Here is an 18,524-nt window from a genome sequence, read left to right as displayed (position 1 = left end):
GTTAATGGAAATTAAATTTTAGGCATGTAGTGCTTTAACATTTTACTTTTTTAGCACCTGAATTCTGGACATGGCATGTTAACTGCCCTTGTTTTGCCTTTTGAAATCCAAATATACATACAACCATTGAATTATTGTGGCATCAGTACTTGACCACCCTTTTCTTTGATAACAGTAAAGCTCTTAAACTGTACTTAGTTAATAAATTAATATCTGGAAGGCCTCTGAAGTTGCTTATGTGAAAACAATGTTTTGGTATAAATATATACAGCTAAGTCAAACTAGCTATTTGATCATCTGGGAATTTGTCCCTGTTCTTCAGTGATTTAATACATTTTTACATCTAGACCTCTGGAAAAAAAAATCAAAGAATGTCTGCATGTCATGTCCCTGACATGGAGCATTGTTGTAGCTCTACAATAACAGAGGAAGACGGCGGGGGGGGGGGGAGGGTCTTTTTAAAGTTTTTATTTATTTGAGAGAGAGAGAGAAAGAAAGCGTGGGAGGGCCGGGGAGGGGATGGGGGACAGAGGATCCAAAGCCGGCCTTCTTAAAATCCTATCTCTGGCAAAATATATTTTGCATCCACCATCTTATACTGATCTGTTTCCTCTTGAAATTCTTAGTGGGAAGCAACACCAGTCCCCTTTACTTTGTGCTCCCCCCAGCCGCCATCTTTTTGGAATTGTTGCCTTCTTGTTGCCTCGACCCACGTCAACTATTCTTAAACTCCTCCGTCTAAGGTCCTGGGAAGAGGGTGCTGGGTCCCTCACATAGTCATGCCATTTGCTAAGGCTAGTCTTGCTTTCTTCAAATCTGTAGCCCATTTCAGTGGAAACATTGTGTCCTTTCTATCTGAAGGAGCTTTCCCCTTCACACCATAATCCTGAGTTTTGCCTTCGTCTGCCATCTATTATGGTCAGTCCCCCAAGCTTTTTTAAATGTTTGCAGGCAGTTTTGCGGGGGGGGGGGGGGGGGACGCTTTTTGGGGATGCTGGTGTGGTGAGCAGTGTCTAGCTTTCAAGACTGCTATTTTCCACAGAACCAAACAACCAAGCTTTGAGATTCAAAGCTGAACATGATCTTTTTGTACCTGCCCTCTTCTTTCATGGAGATCATAAGCCTCAGGGTAAACCCTGATGGCAGGAAGGATAAACAAAAGAAACCAGTTTCAGATAAAATACATTAAGAGGTATTGAAGAATATTCTCTTCACTCTTAATTTCTTCAGAACTTAGAAAATAGCATTTCCATAGAACTTGAATTTATTTTGCTGATTAACAGAACCTGGAACATTATTGTGCAGTAGGCTTAAAAGATATTAAGATAGTGGTTCCCAAAGTGTGATCTAGAACACAAAGAAGGGGGTGGGTTCCTGAGATACTTTGAGGTTCCTAAATCAAAACTAATTTCATATTAGTAACAAATACTTTTTTCACTCTCATTCTTTCATGAGTATAGTGGAGCTTTCCAGAGACTACATGCAATGTGATACTGTAAAAGATTGAATGCAGAAGCAGATATGAAAATCTAGCCTTTTAATAAGCCAGACATTAGAAGAATGCCATTCTTCTAACTTTCTTACGTTATTTTTAATAAACAATGCTATTTACAGTAACATGTAATGGGTTATCTTGTAAAGTAATAATTTAAAATTTTCTTAATTTTAATTTCTAATACGGTAAATATCAATTTAGAACCCACATAAACAACCCTCGATTTTTAAGTGTAAAGACCTAAAACCCAGAAGTTTAAGAACCACTGAATTCTTGGAATTTAACATTTTAAATAAGAAACACCTGCCCTTTTTCCCTTTTAATAATCCCAAATCTTTTTCTGAAATCTCTCCCATTAGTTCCTGTCTTATCACAATATCTAATACACTTATTGGAAAAACGAATAAAGATCAGTGGATTTGGCAAAGTGGTTACTGTAATATACTTTGTAGCAGTGTTTATAAATTAGAATATATAAGGCAGAAATGTATAGGGTGAACACATAACTTGAAAGTTAACTTTGCTGACAAGGGCACCTGGATGGCTCAGTCAGTTAAGTGTCTGACTTCGGCTCAGGTCTTAGGGTTGGTGGGCTGGAACCCCACAGGGGGCTGACAGCTCGAAGCCTGGAGACTGCTTCGGATTCTGTGTGTCTCTGTCCCTCCCTCACTTGTGCTGTCTCTCTCAAAAATAAACATTAAAAAAAACAAAAACAAAAAAAAAAACCTTGGCCAAAAAAAAAATTTTTAACTTTTGGATGATAAAACTTTGAGGTAACTCTGGCAGAAAGAAGTACCGTAAAGCATATTTTAAAGGAATATACTAAAATCGTTTACTTGTATCCTTTCATTTTCTCTCCAGAGATTCCTTCAGTCGGATGAGCCTGCGCAAAATGGATCTTTGAAATAAATGCACTTGTCTTACTCATTTGAAAAGAGCCATGTATTCAGCATTGAGTGTGGAAAGAAGTTAAGATCTATTGAAAGACAAGACTTGGGACTTGGGAATTCTAGCATTAATTTACTACTCATTGAAGAATGCAGTGGCCAAAACATTATCAAATGTAGATCACTGAAGTTTGAGAATCATGGCCATGGTTTCTCATGTTCTGGTAATATGCTGTTACCTTTTTTTAAAGACTCAAAAGTAATGACTCACTATACATTTACTATTATTTATACCATAGCTAATGTTAAATTTATTTACTTTAAGTTTGTATTTTTTAATTTATATTACCATTTATAGATTCATTTTGGAACCATTTTAAATGTAGTAATGCTTATTTTAAAGGTACTATTAAATATGTGAACGTTTACACTAATTTTACTGAGACTTCAAAAATTTTTGTTGACAAAAGCAGAGAATCTTGAGTTGATACAAGAACTTGTTCCAAAACTAGCAAAGTAAAAATGAAATGAAATTGACCTTTTTATAGGCCAAAGAGCCCCAAGTTAAATAAATGGATGGGTAGAGACACATATTGATAAGTGGTTTGTGAAATTTTAAAACCGGTTTCTAAGTTATTTTCCATTTAGATACTCAAAAAAGGGATTTAGAACAAATTGCAGAAATAAGTTTCTCTGATGAAACTTTTGTCTATAAATAATGATTAAAAACTGGGATAGCTGCTACCAGTGACAGTAAATCTTTAATCCTCAATCTGATAGAAGTATGCACTTCATGACTCTCAGCAATTAACATGGAAGATTCCTGTGTTTCAGATAAACAAGCTGGTCTTTTCATGAGTTTAGTGAGCTATACTGGTAAGTCAGAAATCTGCTTTAAAGCTGTCTTAGATCACCATAAAAATGACAGAGAACTAGTGTTTGATTTTAATCTACCAGATGAATGAGAAGTTATATTTTTTAACACTTGTATAGATTTTACAAAGTATATGTAAAAAGTAAAATTAGCAGTTTTAGTTAAATTAAGAACTGATTTAAAATATAGGACATGAAAAACTAAGGCAAAAATTTTTTTGGAGAATATTTATTTTCAATTACTTGCCAGGTTTATCCAAGAAACTACCGATTAATGATTTTCTGAGGAGTGTTTTGAACAATGTGTTTTTCTTTGTGTCGTTATATGTCTTACAGAAAGACATTTTAAATCTATCCCTTTGATCCGTAGACCATTGACATGAATCACTTAAAAACTGATCAAATACAGTGCCTTTATTCTTTAGTTGATGTTGAAACAAGCTCAAAAAATGTCTATTTCTCCTGAGAGCATAGGAGATGGTTGACATCCTTTCTCCAGTTTACCTTTATAACTGGCAATATTATGTCACATTCATCTTGTCTACACCAATTCAAAGCCTAAATCACAAAAAGATTTTTCAGATGAGTCAACAATGTTGGACCAAAAGGGTTGTGAACTAAAGGAGTCAGAAAGGCGTAACCTCAGAAATACATTTGAGGACAGAGGATCCACATGCACAATAAGTAAAGCCCAGGAGTCAAGAATGGAAATTCGTTAAAACTAAGGTAACAAATATTCTCATCTTTAGGGCAAGGGACGGGGGAGGTATACATAAGGGAAAGAATATTAACCTGTAGGTCATTTCTCATTAAGTTATATTATGGAAGAGTTTAAAGTGTTTCACATGAATCTCAGTGACAGTATCAAGAACCCTAAAATTCCTACGATTTAACTGTCATGCAACACTATTTTCTGATTGAAGAAGAAACTTCCTCCGAGAACACTGATACGATACTGAACACATCCCAACCCTCCATATACTTCAGTTTTCTTAAAATAAAACGTTCTCATATCAAGAACTCGTACCAGTAGTTCTTAACATTAACTGTCCCTGGAGTGTGAGAGGCCCAGGCTCTGTCCTACAACTACTCTATCAGAAGCTTATGAGTAGTGTTCAGGGCTGTTTCTTTTAAAAAGTTCCATTAGTGATTCTGAATGTAGAGTGAGGGGAGAACCATGACTTTTTGTAACACACCATCTTGTGGAAGAATGTTGAGACATGATTTAACTGTGACTAATTTATTGGTACTTGAAATGGGGGTATCAAAGTGTTATTCTAATAGTATTTGTGTATTTTTTAGAATGGTTTTTAATGTCTTAGCAAGTCATAAGGTAACTGATCATTTGCCAATATACATTTAAAATGAAAATTTAACCACATTTTTGTGTGTGCCCAAAGCCTCATCTTACGGATTCCATAAAGTATGTCTACTTTAAAGGGCAACCAAGAATGCAACAATTTTTACTATAAACCTCTTTTAAGTATGACAACTTGGATGGACTAAGTTTCTCCTATTTGAAAAATCTCTTCACCTCCAACTATTATTAAAGGTAATTATGCATGTTTATTCTCTTCTAGGTATGTGTGTATATATACACATATATTATACATACATATTCTCAAGAGAACTCCACTATATTATAGCAAAAAATATGCAAAACAAATATGAGCAGTTGTACATGTAGTTGTTAAGCAGTTTAAATTTTATTGACCTCCCAGTTTTTAAAAAAAGTTAAATTTAAGGTCACACACCTCTAAATTTGATATACTATATACAGATCGTGCAGAATATGACTATGAAGAGATACAAATTAGTCCATGCCCAAAAAGATTTACTAGAATACAGAATCATTTTCATAAATACATATAAAATTCTTCTCAAGATAGAAGGGGGATTGGCTGTCCAGGTTTTCTGAGACACTTTTCAAAGTGATTCAAGGCACAAAATGTACACTACTGTGAATACACACATATTCCAGACTTTGTGCCTCTAAATACAGCCCATTAAAGATCTGGCTTCATGACTTAAAAAACTAAAGGTACTGAAATGAGATTCTTCTTCTTAGCTGGAAACCCACAGGACCTATAAACATCATATAGATAATTACTCCAAAATATGGAGATACAAATACAAGCACTTTATTTTAAAAAGCAAACACAAAAGATAGATGTGAATTCAAAAGTGTTTAAATGCTTCCATTTGGATAATTCAATTAAGAACCTATACAAGTTTGTTCCCAGAAGCTAATGCATCACTAGTCTCTACTATGGGAAATGAATTCTAAAAATTAACATGGTTTTCAGTAATTCAAATTTCACTATTTATATAAAAACTTTAGAGAGACCAATAATATCCAATAGCTTCAAAAGATAAGCTAGACTCTTTGATGTAATCACCTTTATCAGCTTTTGTCCAGGTCTGTTTAATATATACATAAGGAAAATACTCTATAATTTCTTATAAAATAGCAAGTAAGGAGTAGATGTAGGAGATGTAGAAGGAGAAAGAGAATTCAGAAAGTCCTTCTCTTCAGTAACTTTCACTTCAGAATCATCAAAAAGTAACCACTTTCCCTCATACTCCTTTAAACTTTGCACTACATATGAAATTTTGTTCTCAAATCCACTAAAGTTAAGGCCTGTTTGGTCACTGGATTCCTTGTTTGTATCAAATTCATGAGTCCCATTAGTACTGTTAGTCTCAGAATTTCTGTTTTCAGCAAATGCTGTATTGGCAACTTTATCAGGATTAGATGCTTTGTTGTATAGCTCATAATCTGCTTTGCTCTTTTGTCCTCCAAGAAGTCCAATAGCTTCTACATTTTTTTTGTTCAGAACTTTGCTTGGCTGTGTATTTCCACTGACTCTAATTGACATTTCTTCATCATAATTTTCAACCACATCCCTTGCTTCCTCCTCATTCAATGGTTCTGGTTTACCTATTTCACACATTTGGTCAATCACAAAATTTCCCTTATCTAGTTCTAAACTGTTAAGGTCAGTGACTTTAACAGAAGCAGTGTAATGCCCACTACTGATGGTAATGCCACTGTGCATCACAACTGCAAATAACCCATAGCTGTCGTTGGTTGGCTTTGTGCTCCATTCTTCTAGTGACAGTTTAAGAGGTGTCAGTAAAGGAGTGTTGATCTTGGAAAGTCCACCACCATAGCAATCAAACCTTTGGAAGGAAAAAAAAAAAGTTTTCTGCAATTCCACTTTACACATTCAGTTTTACATCCAAATGTGAAACCAAGTAGAAGTCTGAATGAATCCTTAATGTTTAGTGCACACAAGAAATACTGAAATTAAGTGCTAATATTCAGCAGTTTCTATGAAGAACATATGGCATGTTCCCTTTTATTTACTTTCCTAATTTTTTAAAAGTTAATGTTTATTTATGAGATAGCACCAGAGGGAGGGGCAGAGAGAGAGAGGGAGACAGATTCCCTGTCAACATGGGGCTCAAACTCACAAACTGTGAGCTCATGACCTGAGCCAAACTCAAGAGTCGGATGCATAACTTAACCGACTGGGCCACCAAGGTGCCCCTTTAACTTTCCTAATTTTGTACAATGAGAAAGCCAGTGTTTTAAATGCCATTTAACTTCAAAATCCTTTAGTGAGTAATTTTAATGTGACAGCCATCTCTACCAAGATTTGGGGAACAAAAAATAAACAGCAAAGAAAAAATCCACCGAAAGAAAACACTGTATGTCTTCTTCTGTAATAATAAAGTGTGTAGAGAGCTACTGGAGGCTCCCGTGCTAACTTCGAACAATTCGTTAATATGGGACGGAATAAAATCTACAATGACATGTATACATGTCACAAAGATACTTGAATTTTCAACAGAAGAATCAAAATTCTTCAAAGACTAGTTTTGTTCTTGGCTTACCTTAAATATAATTTTGCCTTTTCACCCCTCAAAAAACCTTGATGTATACAAGATCTGTTTCCTGCTTTAATCACTTCAACTTGAAACTGTATCTAGTAAGGAACGAAGATTAAAAGATGTGGGAAGAACCCTAGACTATGTATTCATACCAAAAGGATTTATATTGATACATTTTTACAAGTAAACTTAATAACAAACTTTTCTAAGGTTATCTTTATATTATACTATTACACTATTAAGTTACTATTACAGTGTTTTCAACAAAACTTATAGCAGCTCATTTTTTTTCATATAGCTTTTATTTATAATACTCACTCCAAGCCACTAGCAGCAAAGCACTTCAAATGAATAGTTATAACTTCAGGCATTTTGTCAAACAAAAGACTTCGTTCGGCTTCAGTATAATGATGGCAATTTTCACAGAAATATTTATCTTCTCCTACAATCCTCTCCACTGAAGCAAACTGTGAAATTGCCCATCTCAGGGTCTTCATTTCTGTTTTTGGCTCTGGAGAAACTACATAAGAGAATCCTTTCACTCACAAATGAAAAACCTCTCAGACATTTAAAAATTAAACAAGTTCCATGTTCAAAATTAGCATGCAATTTCATTTGACTAATCCTTCCCAAACAATAAAGACATTTTAGTTTCAGAAACTTAAAGTTTATCATCCTCAACAGGACACATATCTTTTAAATATTTATACTTGGCTGGCCAAGTACAAAGTATTTAGGTGACAGGGCCAGCAAAATGATGATAACCTAGTCTCTGATTCAATGTTAAGACAGACTTTCTAGTTTACACTTTAATGGCCAACTTCCGATATCTGAACAAGCCAGTCTCATGATCACTTCCCATAACGTTTCCCTACTTCTTGTCCTTTTATACTAGACAAAACACTGGCTCAAATATTGTGAAGAAAAATATCCTCTGTAGCTCTAAGACTGAGATACCTAAAACTTAATAAAGCATTTCACTTCCCATTATAACATACTCTACACATCAAAATAAAGATACCATAATCTTCTGTTAATTATTAACAAGTGAATCTATATGAGCAGAAAGATTTTATTATACCAGAGACACTATTTTTTTTTCCCAGTAATTATACAAGCTACTATTAGACTGTGTTTTGTTGAAGAAAACTACTTATTCCATCATCCATACAAGACTCCAATTTTGCTTACTTTCAGAACTCTCCTCTACTTTGGAAAGCTCATCTTCTTGTACTGGCACACTGATGTCCTGAAAATCTTCTCTTCTTTCTGTTAAACTTTCACATTCTAAGCAACGAGTCCTTAATACCAGCTGACCTTGAAATAATTTCTCTACTAGCTCAAAACCAATTTGCTCTGCACCTAAAACAAAAATAGGAAAAATTTTCAGCTCAGTGTAGCCCAAGTAACCAATATTGTTTCAAGTGTATCATGAATAAAAAGCTTTTAGATCTAAACTTGCTTATTAACATTAAGAGGTGTCTTATTCATGACACATAAATTCCCTGTAAAGATCGTTTTGAAGATGAATTACTGTGGTCTCTAAAAAAGAAAGTCACAATTTTGTCACCTTAAGTCCCTTCCCAAAGAAACTCCTATAGAAACAACCCCAAAATAAGTACGACACTTTTGGTAAAAACCATTAACCACATCAATACTACACATTTTCCCTGAGAGTTGGACACAATTAGGTAGCTATCCAGTTCAACTACAGTAGAACTACTTAGTTCTCTAAAATTGTATTTCATTAAATGCAATTTCTTTCATGAGTTTATTGTCTAGTACTACAGAGGGGGTAGAATAATTCTCTTTCCATTAAAATGTATGGAATCCCCCTCGTTTATAAACCATAAATTAACATTACCTTAAGATTAGTGAGATTTATACACACACATCTGAGCACAGTGGTTCAAACACCACACAGTTCACAGTGTCAAAATTTTCTTACAACTTGAACCACATTTATCTTGTACATGTATCTAAGAGAACACTGCAGTTCTGCAGCTGTTAATCCTACCTATCAATGTCTAAGAATAAATTATACTGACCTTTGTTTATGGGCTTAACTTCATTAACATTAACGGACTTAACATTATTCCCTGGAGATTCAAGTTCACAACCATTAGTTGTGCTTTCATTTTCACACTTCCCCAAGTCCTCTTCAAGATCATATTCATTTTCTTTCGACTGTCCTTTGGATCCCTGGTTTGTTGTTATTTTCCCCAGACTACAGAATTTAGAAAGAATGCTGGGTTGCTTAGTTGCAGGCTTTAACCAATTTATTTTAACTCTTGATTTCTTTTGTGAGGGTCTTGAACTTTCATTTTCAGAAACATACTTGGGGATTATTTTAGAAGGAATCTCTAATGTATCACCTGTAGCTTTCCTTTTTGATCTGGTTTGTCTCTGGTTCTCTTCCAGTGACTGGTGTTCCTTAGAGGCTTTAATTTTTTTCTTTATGTTACCAAATTCAATGTCATTTTTTCTTTTCCCATTTCCTTTTGTGAGTTTTTCTTTATAGTCTTCAGAATGCCTCATACTGTCCATCTCTGTGGTGTTAATACCACTCATTTCCTCCTTCTGATGAGGTTTTTCTTCTACCTTAGTAGATAATTCTACCACATTTTTTACTTCTTCTTTTTTTAGGAGTTGGCATGTTTCTTGAATGTTTCCCAAAATACACTGTAATACTTCCTGTGCATCATGCTGTAGATATCCTTCATACATAGGGTTGAGTTCCCTATAAATAAAAATTTCCATTTCATCTATTCTAGTTTTCAAGATAGAATATAAAAAACACATCCTTTCTATAGAGAAATTAATTCATTTACAGGGGTATCAAATTATTTTAAAAACCTGAAAACATTTATTCAACTCATTTGAAACTTCTTACCTAAACTTGTAATTAAAAATAAAAACAAATTTTACCTCATATTCATTATCACAAATACTAGTAACAGCTAGTATTTGTATAGTTTACCATGTACCAGGGTTTATTCAAGATGCTTTTTATATTAGATGTAGAACATAATTCTCACAATAACCCTATAAGGTAAGTACTGTATCACCATGACTTTACAGATAAGGTAGCTTGCCCAAGGTCAAAGAGATGCAAAGCCAGGATTCAAACCTGTTGGCCACCATGCTATACTGCCCATTAACAAACGTATAACAATTACACCTAGGTCTCTTTTTTTTTTTTTACTGTTAAGTAATCTCTACACCCAATGTGGGGCTTGAACTCACAACTCTGAGATCAAGAGTCACGTGCTCTACCAACTAAGCCAGGCACCCCTCACCTAGGTCTATTCTTTAAAAAGTTACTTAGTTTTAAGATTTACCCTGTAACATTAGGTAAGGCTATTTATATATTGGATAATGTTTCATTTAAGACAATACAAAAAAAATCTAATCCAGTGAACTAATAGTTACGCAAACACATACAACAAAACTGGAATATTTGGTATTTATAGTTCTTATGCATAATATATTTTGACTAAAAACCTACAATTCCTAATCTGAAATCTCTTAGGACCAAATCTGAGAATTCACTAATTTTCAGATTAAAAAAATACATATGGCATGTAATAAATTTATTTTAACCCAAGGGGCAGTATCCCATAATTAAACATATTACTATTCCTATTTAAAAATGTGTGAGTTGGGGCGCCTGGGTGGCGCAGTCGGTTAAGCGTCCGACTTCAGCCAGGTCACGATCTCACGGTCTGTGAGTTCGAGCCCCGCGTCAGGCTCTGGGCTGATGGCTCAGAGCCTGGAGCCTGTTTCCGATTCTGTGTCTCCCTCTCTCTCTCTGACCCTCCCCCGTTCATGCTCTGTCTCTCTGTCCCAAAAATAAATAAACGCTGAAAAAAAAAATTTTTTTTTAAATAAAAAAAAATAAAAATGTGTGAGTATTCACATTAAAAATAAAAATGAACAAAGACTATTAATAGCCTCATACCAATTCACATCTAATGAATTTAGTACCAAACTTACAAAAAGATTTCTAATTTCCAGAGCCTCTGGGATACCAGTGAGTATCGGATCTGTAGTTTCTATTTTCCTGGCCCTTCACTCCCCCTATTTGTTCCCATATCACTCTCCCCCAAAGAACGCAATAAGCTACTAAGTTGGAATCCTAAAATTATAGGCACAATACCTGAGTGTGTTAAGCAGTCGCCTTGGCTGAGTAGCAAGTTCATCAGTGTATTTCTCTGGATTTAAGAGAAAGCTAGCCTGAAGCTGTTCAACTGAAATGATCAAGGACTGTAAACTGCATATGAGTTCATAACTTGCCAAAGAATCTTCTTTACAATTTCCCTGTCAAGAAAGAAACACACAAACCATTATTTTTATTTATGAACAAATTAAGTACCTTCCCCTTTTCTTGTGTTTCACTAGACAATACTAGCTTTGCTAAATTTAATTTCATTCTAACACTAATTCTATAGAGGTATACAAACTTTAAACAATTTGGAGTTTTTGATTATTTTCAATTACAGGGAAGATAATGGTTTTCTGACTGTAAATCAAAGGTTGTGAGTGAATCTGAAAACACAATATATAAATAACAGGAGATACAAGGGCATGATAAACTGTGACTGTGATATACAATGTTTATTGGTAAGCAATAAATTAGAGGGCAAGAGAAGACACTGTAAAAGATGATAACCTAGTTAGCTAACCTACAAGAATGGAGAAATTGCCTTTCTTAAAAACACAGGATACTAAGAAATTCCATTTCAGAGAACTAGTCTGTTATCCTCCTCCCAAATCCTGTGTTTCTATTACTTTTTAATTTCTAAGCAAGTTAATTTCCATTACTTTACGTTTTATATATTTTCTGTTCTTTTATTTTTACCTTATCTTTTTGATTGGCTTCATCTTTCAGGGCTTCTTTCTTCCTTGAAATAATGTTAAATAAGTGCTTCACTCCAGATTTAAAACCAGGACAAAAATATAATACCTATAAAAAGTAAGACTGTCTGAGTGTTTACTGAACAATGTAACTAAAACCATTAAAGTACTGTTTTTTGTAGAGCATTTTAAAAATTTTTTCAAAATTTTTATTTGAGAGAGAGCGTGCGAAAAGGGGAAGGAGGGACAGAAGGAAACATAGAATCTGAGCTGTCAGCACAGACCCCGACGTGGGGCTTGAACTCCAGAACCGCAAGATCATGACCTGAGCCAAAGTCAGACAACCGACTGAGCCACCCAGGCACACCTGTAGAGCATTTTAAAATGTGCATTAGTTGAAATTCTGAAATTAATACTGTGTCAAAAATTGTTTTATATTTCATCATAGTAGCTCACTGTCTTCCCTTACTGGCAGCATAGCAGTGAGCCCGGGCACATATTGCTAGGACGTAGGGTTCTAAGAGTACAATATAAAACAGAGTTCCAAAGGTTAAAATACACATCGCCGTAGTACTAGGAATAAGGCAGAAAAACCAAGGATTTGTCATCTTCCAGTTAACCAATGTCAATTCAATTTTGCTAGCCCAATTTTATTTAATATATTACTTTCTCTTACCCCAAAGGAAGCTGGTAACATGCAATTTAGAATCATTACTTTAGTCCATTCTAGTTCATTTACAGTCAAAGGCAAAGACCATATGGACAATTAAAATACTCCACTCTGAAATTCTCAAACATTAAATGTTACATCATGCTTTGCCTACTAAAGCTTTATTATATAGCAAAATCCTCAACTTACCTGAAGTATACTGTTAAGATAACAAGTATTGCCGAGATTATTCAGTCCCACAAATGGTAACAAGTTTTCTCTCTTCTCACAGTTTATAGGTGAGGACTGTGCTGCAGGAACAACTTGATCACTATAAAATATAAGCAGAGAGAGGTATTATGAAGTATAGTATCTTAAAGAAACAAAGTGGAACGAACACTTCCTTAGATACAGTCTTTTCCCAAAAATTGTATGAACTGAGATACGGATTTTATTCAGGTGACACTTTTCTAAGAAATCTATACAGGTGCAAAAATTGCTACATACTCAGAATAAAAGTTTTATAAACACTTTAAAACCATTATACACAACAAGCCTCAATTCCATCCTGAGCTATTAATCCCATTTTAGAGAGTAGAAAATTGAGGGACTGGTACTGTGATTAGTTAAACCTACGTAATTTTTAAAAGCAATCTAACTCTGAACAGAAACCTGGAAATAAGCTATGACAATATCTAGGAGAGGATGCACCACTTAAGAGGTCAGGTTCTGGTAAAAGGAAAGAGTAGATAAAGAGAATTACACAGTTGTCCTTCACTTTAAAATGAATTGTTCAAGTTATTCTTTTACCTTATTTTAACAAATAGTAGGTCCTCACAGAATTTTTATTTTATAGCAGCTAGCTACTACCCTGGCACCTCAAAGTGTTTATAGGCATGAATGCTGGTAAACATAAGGTTCACATCTCCTAAACTGATTACTGGGAAATATTAGGAAATTACACATGGGACCAAACCCATTTTAGTCATATAGCAGTGTACCTATTTGTTGAATAGCGAGCTAGTATAGACTCTAATTACAACAACTATATGTAAGTACTCCATTTTGTTCAGATTTCAATCACTAAAGGATTTGCACCAAAAGATTTATTTTTATCTTACTGGCAACTACATACCAATAGGTTTGATAATTCATACACTAGGTTGTCAAGTCTTCTGAACCAAAAAAAAAAAAAAAAAAAAACCCAAAATCACGTTATTTCTTTACCCTTACACAGAATGCGTTCCATTACAAATAAGTTTAAATTGAAAAATAATTTTAGCCAACAAATATTTCTCCAAGTCAATCTAACTGGCTGACCATCAATGTAAACAGGTTAACATTATGGATGTGATCCTGTGCTGAGCCAGCCAGTTTTGCGGTTTCTAAATTTTTTTTTAATATTTATTTTTGAGAGACAGAGACAGAGCATGAATGGGGAAGGAGCAGAGAGAGAGGGAGACACAGCATCCAAAGCAGGCTCCAGGCTCTGAGCTGTCAGCACAGAGCCCGACACACGGGGCTCGAACTCGTGCACTATGCACCATGCACTGTGAGATCACGCCCTGAGCCGAAGTCGGATGCCTAACCGACTGAGCCACCCAGGCGCCCCCCCGCGCCCCCCCCTTTTTTTTGACGATTATTTACAGTTTTGCTGTTTCTACTATACACTGCTAGGTTTGTCTCACTGCTGTGTTTTTGCCTCCATACACTATCAGATCAGAATGGAGGCATCAAAGTTCACTGCTTCTTCACTGATACGGAATTTTAAAAGTCCCGAAATATACTTAAGATACATACATTTCAGATCCTCTATATTCAGAAGCCTTTTCTTCATTTTCTTGAGAATCTGTGAAATCCAAGGCTCTCTTAGTTTCCTTTTTCTGAAAAAACTTCAAGGAAAGTCTATTTTTTTTGGATGGGCTACCTTTTGAAAGCCCATTACTTTCACTAGGTATGACACCAGGCATTTTCTCTTCAAATCCCAAGGAGTTGACAAGAATTAACTTATACAAGGATGTTGTAATCACCAATCATATCTGTTAATCACAGAAAAGGTTTCATTATTTTCAATTATCAGCTGTAGGCAGTAAGATCATTAAACTTTGAAAATTTACCAAGGAATGGTACCAATTAGATCTTCACATTTGAAAACCCAATGCTTGATCAATAACAGGCACTCAATGTTTATTGCTTACACGAAGGAGCTTGTCATTTGTCCTTAACTTTCTTAAACAAAAATATCAGATACTGAAACTTTTATTATTAGCCTACGAGATTAAGGGTCACACCACAAAATACCCCCATTTGAGTAGACCTACGGTAAAGCAGTATTGACTAAGAAGTTAATTTTTATTTTAATTTATTCATTCGGAAAACATTGACTGAGCAACAACCATCTCTAATTCTAAAGCATGAGGTAAAAAAGAAAGGGATGAATGGGAAATTAAGAGTGCTGGAAGTGAAGGAGTCCTCCCTCCAAAGCCTTTTCTAGTTATTAATATGAATACATGAAATAGTCTCTAAAAAAGCTTATATAAAATGTAACTTGCACAAGTCACTATGTTGTACACCAGAAACTAATGTAACATTGTGTGTCAACTATACTCCAATAAAAAAAATAATTTGGATACAAGCAAAGGCATAGATCTGGTTTTCAATTATACCTAAACATTTGAGTGAAAAGTAATAAAAGATGCAAAGTTGAGAAAATGGTGCAAAGAACTGCTGCACTTTGTGCTACCAAACTGTTACTGACTAGACACAATATACTGATTTTCCAAAACTTCTTTTAAACTATAAATATTGTTAAATGCTCCCTTGAGTAGAAAAAAAGATTTTACCTTTTGTAAACTCTTTTCACTGTTAAAACTTTTGGATGAAAAACCCCCCAGCAGTATTTGTGGTATTTATTTTATACACACGTCCTATTTTCTTAAGATATCGGGGGGAGGGGGGAGGGAATTATCTGGGGTATTATTAGAGCACAAAACCTCAGCAATGATTTCAATACAGACACAGTAATAGGATGAACAGAGAAACTAACAAAATTCAAACTCCATCTTTACTAACAAGCATTTCACTCCACTGTCTCTGATCTGGGAATTCGCAACATTGAACTCGGTTGTGAAACCACACTTTTGAGACTCAACTCAGGAGTAACTGCAAAGTTGACCAATTTCCCCATCCCCCTCCCCAACTCAATTTACCCTCCTAGCCACTTACTGCTACTGATGGAAAGCTATCACAAACGATAAACCAGCCTACGCGAAGTTGTCAGGGATCTCTAAATATTAACGATTCTCGTAAAAGATTTTTCTTGGGAGCCAATTCTTATAAATGATGTAAAGTGGATTCTCTAAGACACAGAGTAGTAACCGGACTTAAATAAGCAGAAGAAAAAACGACCAAGCAGTTGAAATAACGGATAGATCCTAAGCAATTAAACCCTCCTGGCTCCCTCAAATCACTAACCATTTAACGTTGCTGAAAATACCACATTTTTACCAGATGCCGTATCTTACACCATTTCTTACTCCTGGCTTTATTACTGGAAAAACTAAAACGTTTCTCCTAGAAGTCTTAATCAAATGTCACAGAAAACACAATAAATCGAACATTAGATACTCTTGAACAAATGACAATATGAACATTCAGTCCCACTAGTTTCAAGTTCTTCCCTTTATAAGACGACAGGACTCAATGCCAGTTTTTCACGAAAAACGTAAAACAAGGATAACATCCTCGACAAAGGCTTAAAAACACGTGGCTTTCTAAATACTTCTGGAAAAATTAAGTTACAGTGCGCGATAAAATTTAGCAATTCCCGACACCGGACAACATTAGTGAAAACATGCTCTCCCTACGCCGCACCTCTAGGAACGAAAAGTGAAAAGGCGAGGCTGTGCTGCCGTCCGTGCCGGTCAGACACAGCCCTGGGTCCTGCGGGAGGCTGGCCGGTGGCGACTCTGGCCCGCACCGCAGCTCCGGGCCCCTCGCCCGCGGAATTGGCCTATTGACGCCCAGCCCGCACCTGCCTCCCCGTGTCCCCGCGGCGGCAGGAGGGGCGCCCCTCCCTGCCACCGGTGCCCAGAGGGCTCGACTGGCAGCTCCGCAAGGGCGCAGCAGCGAAGCGGTCCCGGCGTCTCCCCCCCCCCCCACACACCCCCCCGCGGATCCGACGCCGGGGTCCTAGGGCGACCCCCTTGGGGGCCGGCCGAACTTGTCTCGGCGCCCAGGCACCGGCCTCTCCTCCCCAGGCCCTCCTTACCTGGTCATGGCCCAAAGCACGGTCCGCGGCGGTGACGCCCCGAGTCCAGCCGGGATGTATGTGGGTGCGACAGGTGAGCCCCTGCCCCGAGCCCGCGGGGGCCCCGACCCAAGGAAAAGCTGCCCGGATTGCCCTCCCCGCAGGGGAGTGACCATTCGCTCTCAAGAGCGGGAACCCGGGCTGCCGCTCGGTCCTGCCCTGCGCCGGCACCAACTACATCCCCGGAGCGGCGCCCGCCCCCGCCCTCCCCCGCCCCGGGATGGCGAGGCGCGCCAGAAGTAGTCCCGCTCGCCAAGCGCCTGAACCGCTAGGGTCTTTCCCACTCCACCACCGAGGGGAACTTGGCGCGTTTTCCTCAGTCTCAGGACCCCCGTGTTTTAGCCTCCGCCCGCGCCAGCACTGCGATTGGAGGTGGCGTCCTTCGAAAGTGCCGGTTCTAGTCTCCACGCTGCAGGGACGCGAAAGGCAAGAGCCGCCTCGCGACCGCCACTCGCCCCCCTGCCACGCACGGGGTCCGGAACCAGCTGGAACGGTAGTTTTCCCAAGATCCTAACGGGTTCTGCAGTTTCAAACAGCGCAGGCAGCGTCAGGGGCAGCTCGCGCGGGTCCTCGCTGAGGGCGCGCGCTAGGTGCTGGAGGCCTGGCTGGCGGGCTCGAGCCTCACACCCTTTTTTTTTTTTTTTTTTTTTTAACCATTCGTGCGCGCGAGTTGAGGAAAGGCGTACGGGTCGGGAGACGGGACAGAGAGAAGATGGGACGGACTCCTTCCTCGGGAAGACGACGCTAGGTGCTCAAATCCACCAATCTGCGATGAGCAATCCCCCAAACCTTGTCCCCCACCACCACGCTGAAGGAGCCAATCAGAAGTACCTAGACAAAAGCAAGTGGGTGGGCGGAGGAAGTCCAGCCAATACCAAAAAGAAGACAGGAGGACTCCACCAATCATTGCTGGATATGCAGAGTACCCTTCAGGAGCGGTCCACTCCTTCCGCTCTCATTGGCGTTCGAGTGCGCGCTTTCGCTGCCGACTGTTAAATCTCGCTCCGCGTTTTGTGAATCCTTGACGGTGGGACGCCTCCGCGGGTGCGGTTTCCGGAGTGAGGCCCTCACAATAAGTCCCGCCCCCCTTTCTTGCGTACACATTCGGGCGGGGTTACTAGGGAGACTAGTTTCGGAAAATGGCTGACGGGTGTGCTTGGTTCTCGGTGCCTGGGCTTTCTGATCGGAATCGCAGCCCCAGCCCCGGGACCATCCAATAGAAACCAGCGCTGTCGTGGATAACAGCGTATTCTCAACCGTATACGGTAGCGCTGAGGCTCCTTCCTCAGCCCTTCCACGCCTCATTTTCTCCCGTTTACTCCTTTCCCTTCCCGGCCAGACAAGGAAACGAAAAGAGCACTTTAAGGCCCAGCTCCGGCTGCGGGTGCTGTAAAGTGTTTCTGCGCGAGCCCTTACTTGGGGCTCAAATGCGGCGAGCCAGGCCTTACCTGATTTTTGCTTCCTTTTGTTAGTATGCTTACCTTAGTGAGGTGACCTCGCAAAGCAAGTTAAGCAGGATAAGTTCAGTTCAAATGCATTTAATCAAGCTTGTTTTTA

General features: G+C 37.9%; 2 protein-coding genes across 16 annotated transcripts in view; one reads left to right on the top strand and one right to left on the bottom strand.

Moving 5' to 3' along the window:
- Positions 1-2,816, top strand: part of DOCK7 (dedicator of cytokinesis 7) — a 228,122-nt gene extending 225,306 nt beyond the window's left edge. For all 14 annotated transcript variants that reach the window (XM_045477649.1, XM_045477651.1, XM_045477648.1 and 11 more), the window contains one exon: positions 2,357-2,816. In XM_045477649.1, coding sequence (XP_045333605.1) covers positions 2,357-2,399 — 43 coding nt within the window. In that variant the 3' untranslated portion in view covers positions 2,400-2,816. The remainder of the gene's footprint in view (positions 1-2,356) is intronic.
- A 2,123-nt stretch (positions 2,817-4,939) lies between these two features.
- USP1 (ubiquitin specific peptidase 1) lies at positions 4,940-17,122 on the bottom strand. 2 transcript variants are annotated; one of them, XM_045477652.1, is made up of 9 exons: positions 16,929-17,122; positions 14,459-14,697; positions 12,869-12,989; positions 12,014-12,118; positions 11,312-11,472; positions 9,201-9,892; positions 8,344-8,514; positions 7,471-7,672; positions 4,940-6,438 (listed from the first exon to the last, which is right to left on the bottom strand). In XM_045477652.1, the coding sequence occupies exons 2-9, from the start codon at positions 14,626-14,628 to the stop codon at positions 5,706-5,708; spliced, it is 2,355 nt and encodes a 784-aa protein (XP_045333608.1). In that variant the 5' UTR covers positions 14,629-14,697; positions 16,929-17,122; the 3' UTR covers positions 4,940-5,705. The 2 variants fall into 2 exon arrangements, with proteins under 2 accessions (XP_045333608.1, XP_045333609.1); XM_045477653.1 differs by having other exon boundaries at positions 9,528-9,892; positions 16,929-17,042.
- Between the last annotated feature and the right edge of the window lie 1,402 nt (positions 17,123-18,524).

This window comes from Leopardus geoffroyi, chromosome C1, assembly GCF_018350155.1.
Source record: "Leopardus geoffroyi isolate Oge1 chromosome C1, O.geoffroyi_Oge1_pat1.0, whole genome shotgun sequence".
In the NCBI taxonomy this organism is placed as follows: Eukaryota; Metazoa; Chordata; class Mammalia; order Carnivora; family Felidae; genus Leopardus; species Leopardus geoffroyi.
This window is presented reverse-complemented; position numbering and strand designations above follow the sequence as displayed.

Coding starts and splice junctions, on each gene's coding strand:
- USP1 (XM_045477652.1), bottom strand. CDS start 14,628: ATGCCTGGTGTCATACCTAGTGAAAGTAATGGGCTTTCAAAAGGTAGC. Junction 12,119..12,868: donor ATCTTAACAGTATACTTCAG/GTAAGTTGAGGA, acceptor TACTTTTTATAG/GTATTATATTTTTGTCCTGG. Junction 11,473..12,013: donor AAGCCAATCAAAAAGATAAG/GTAAAAATAAAA, acceptor CTTTCTTGACAG/GGAAATTGTAAAGAAGATTC.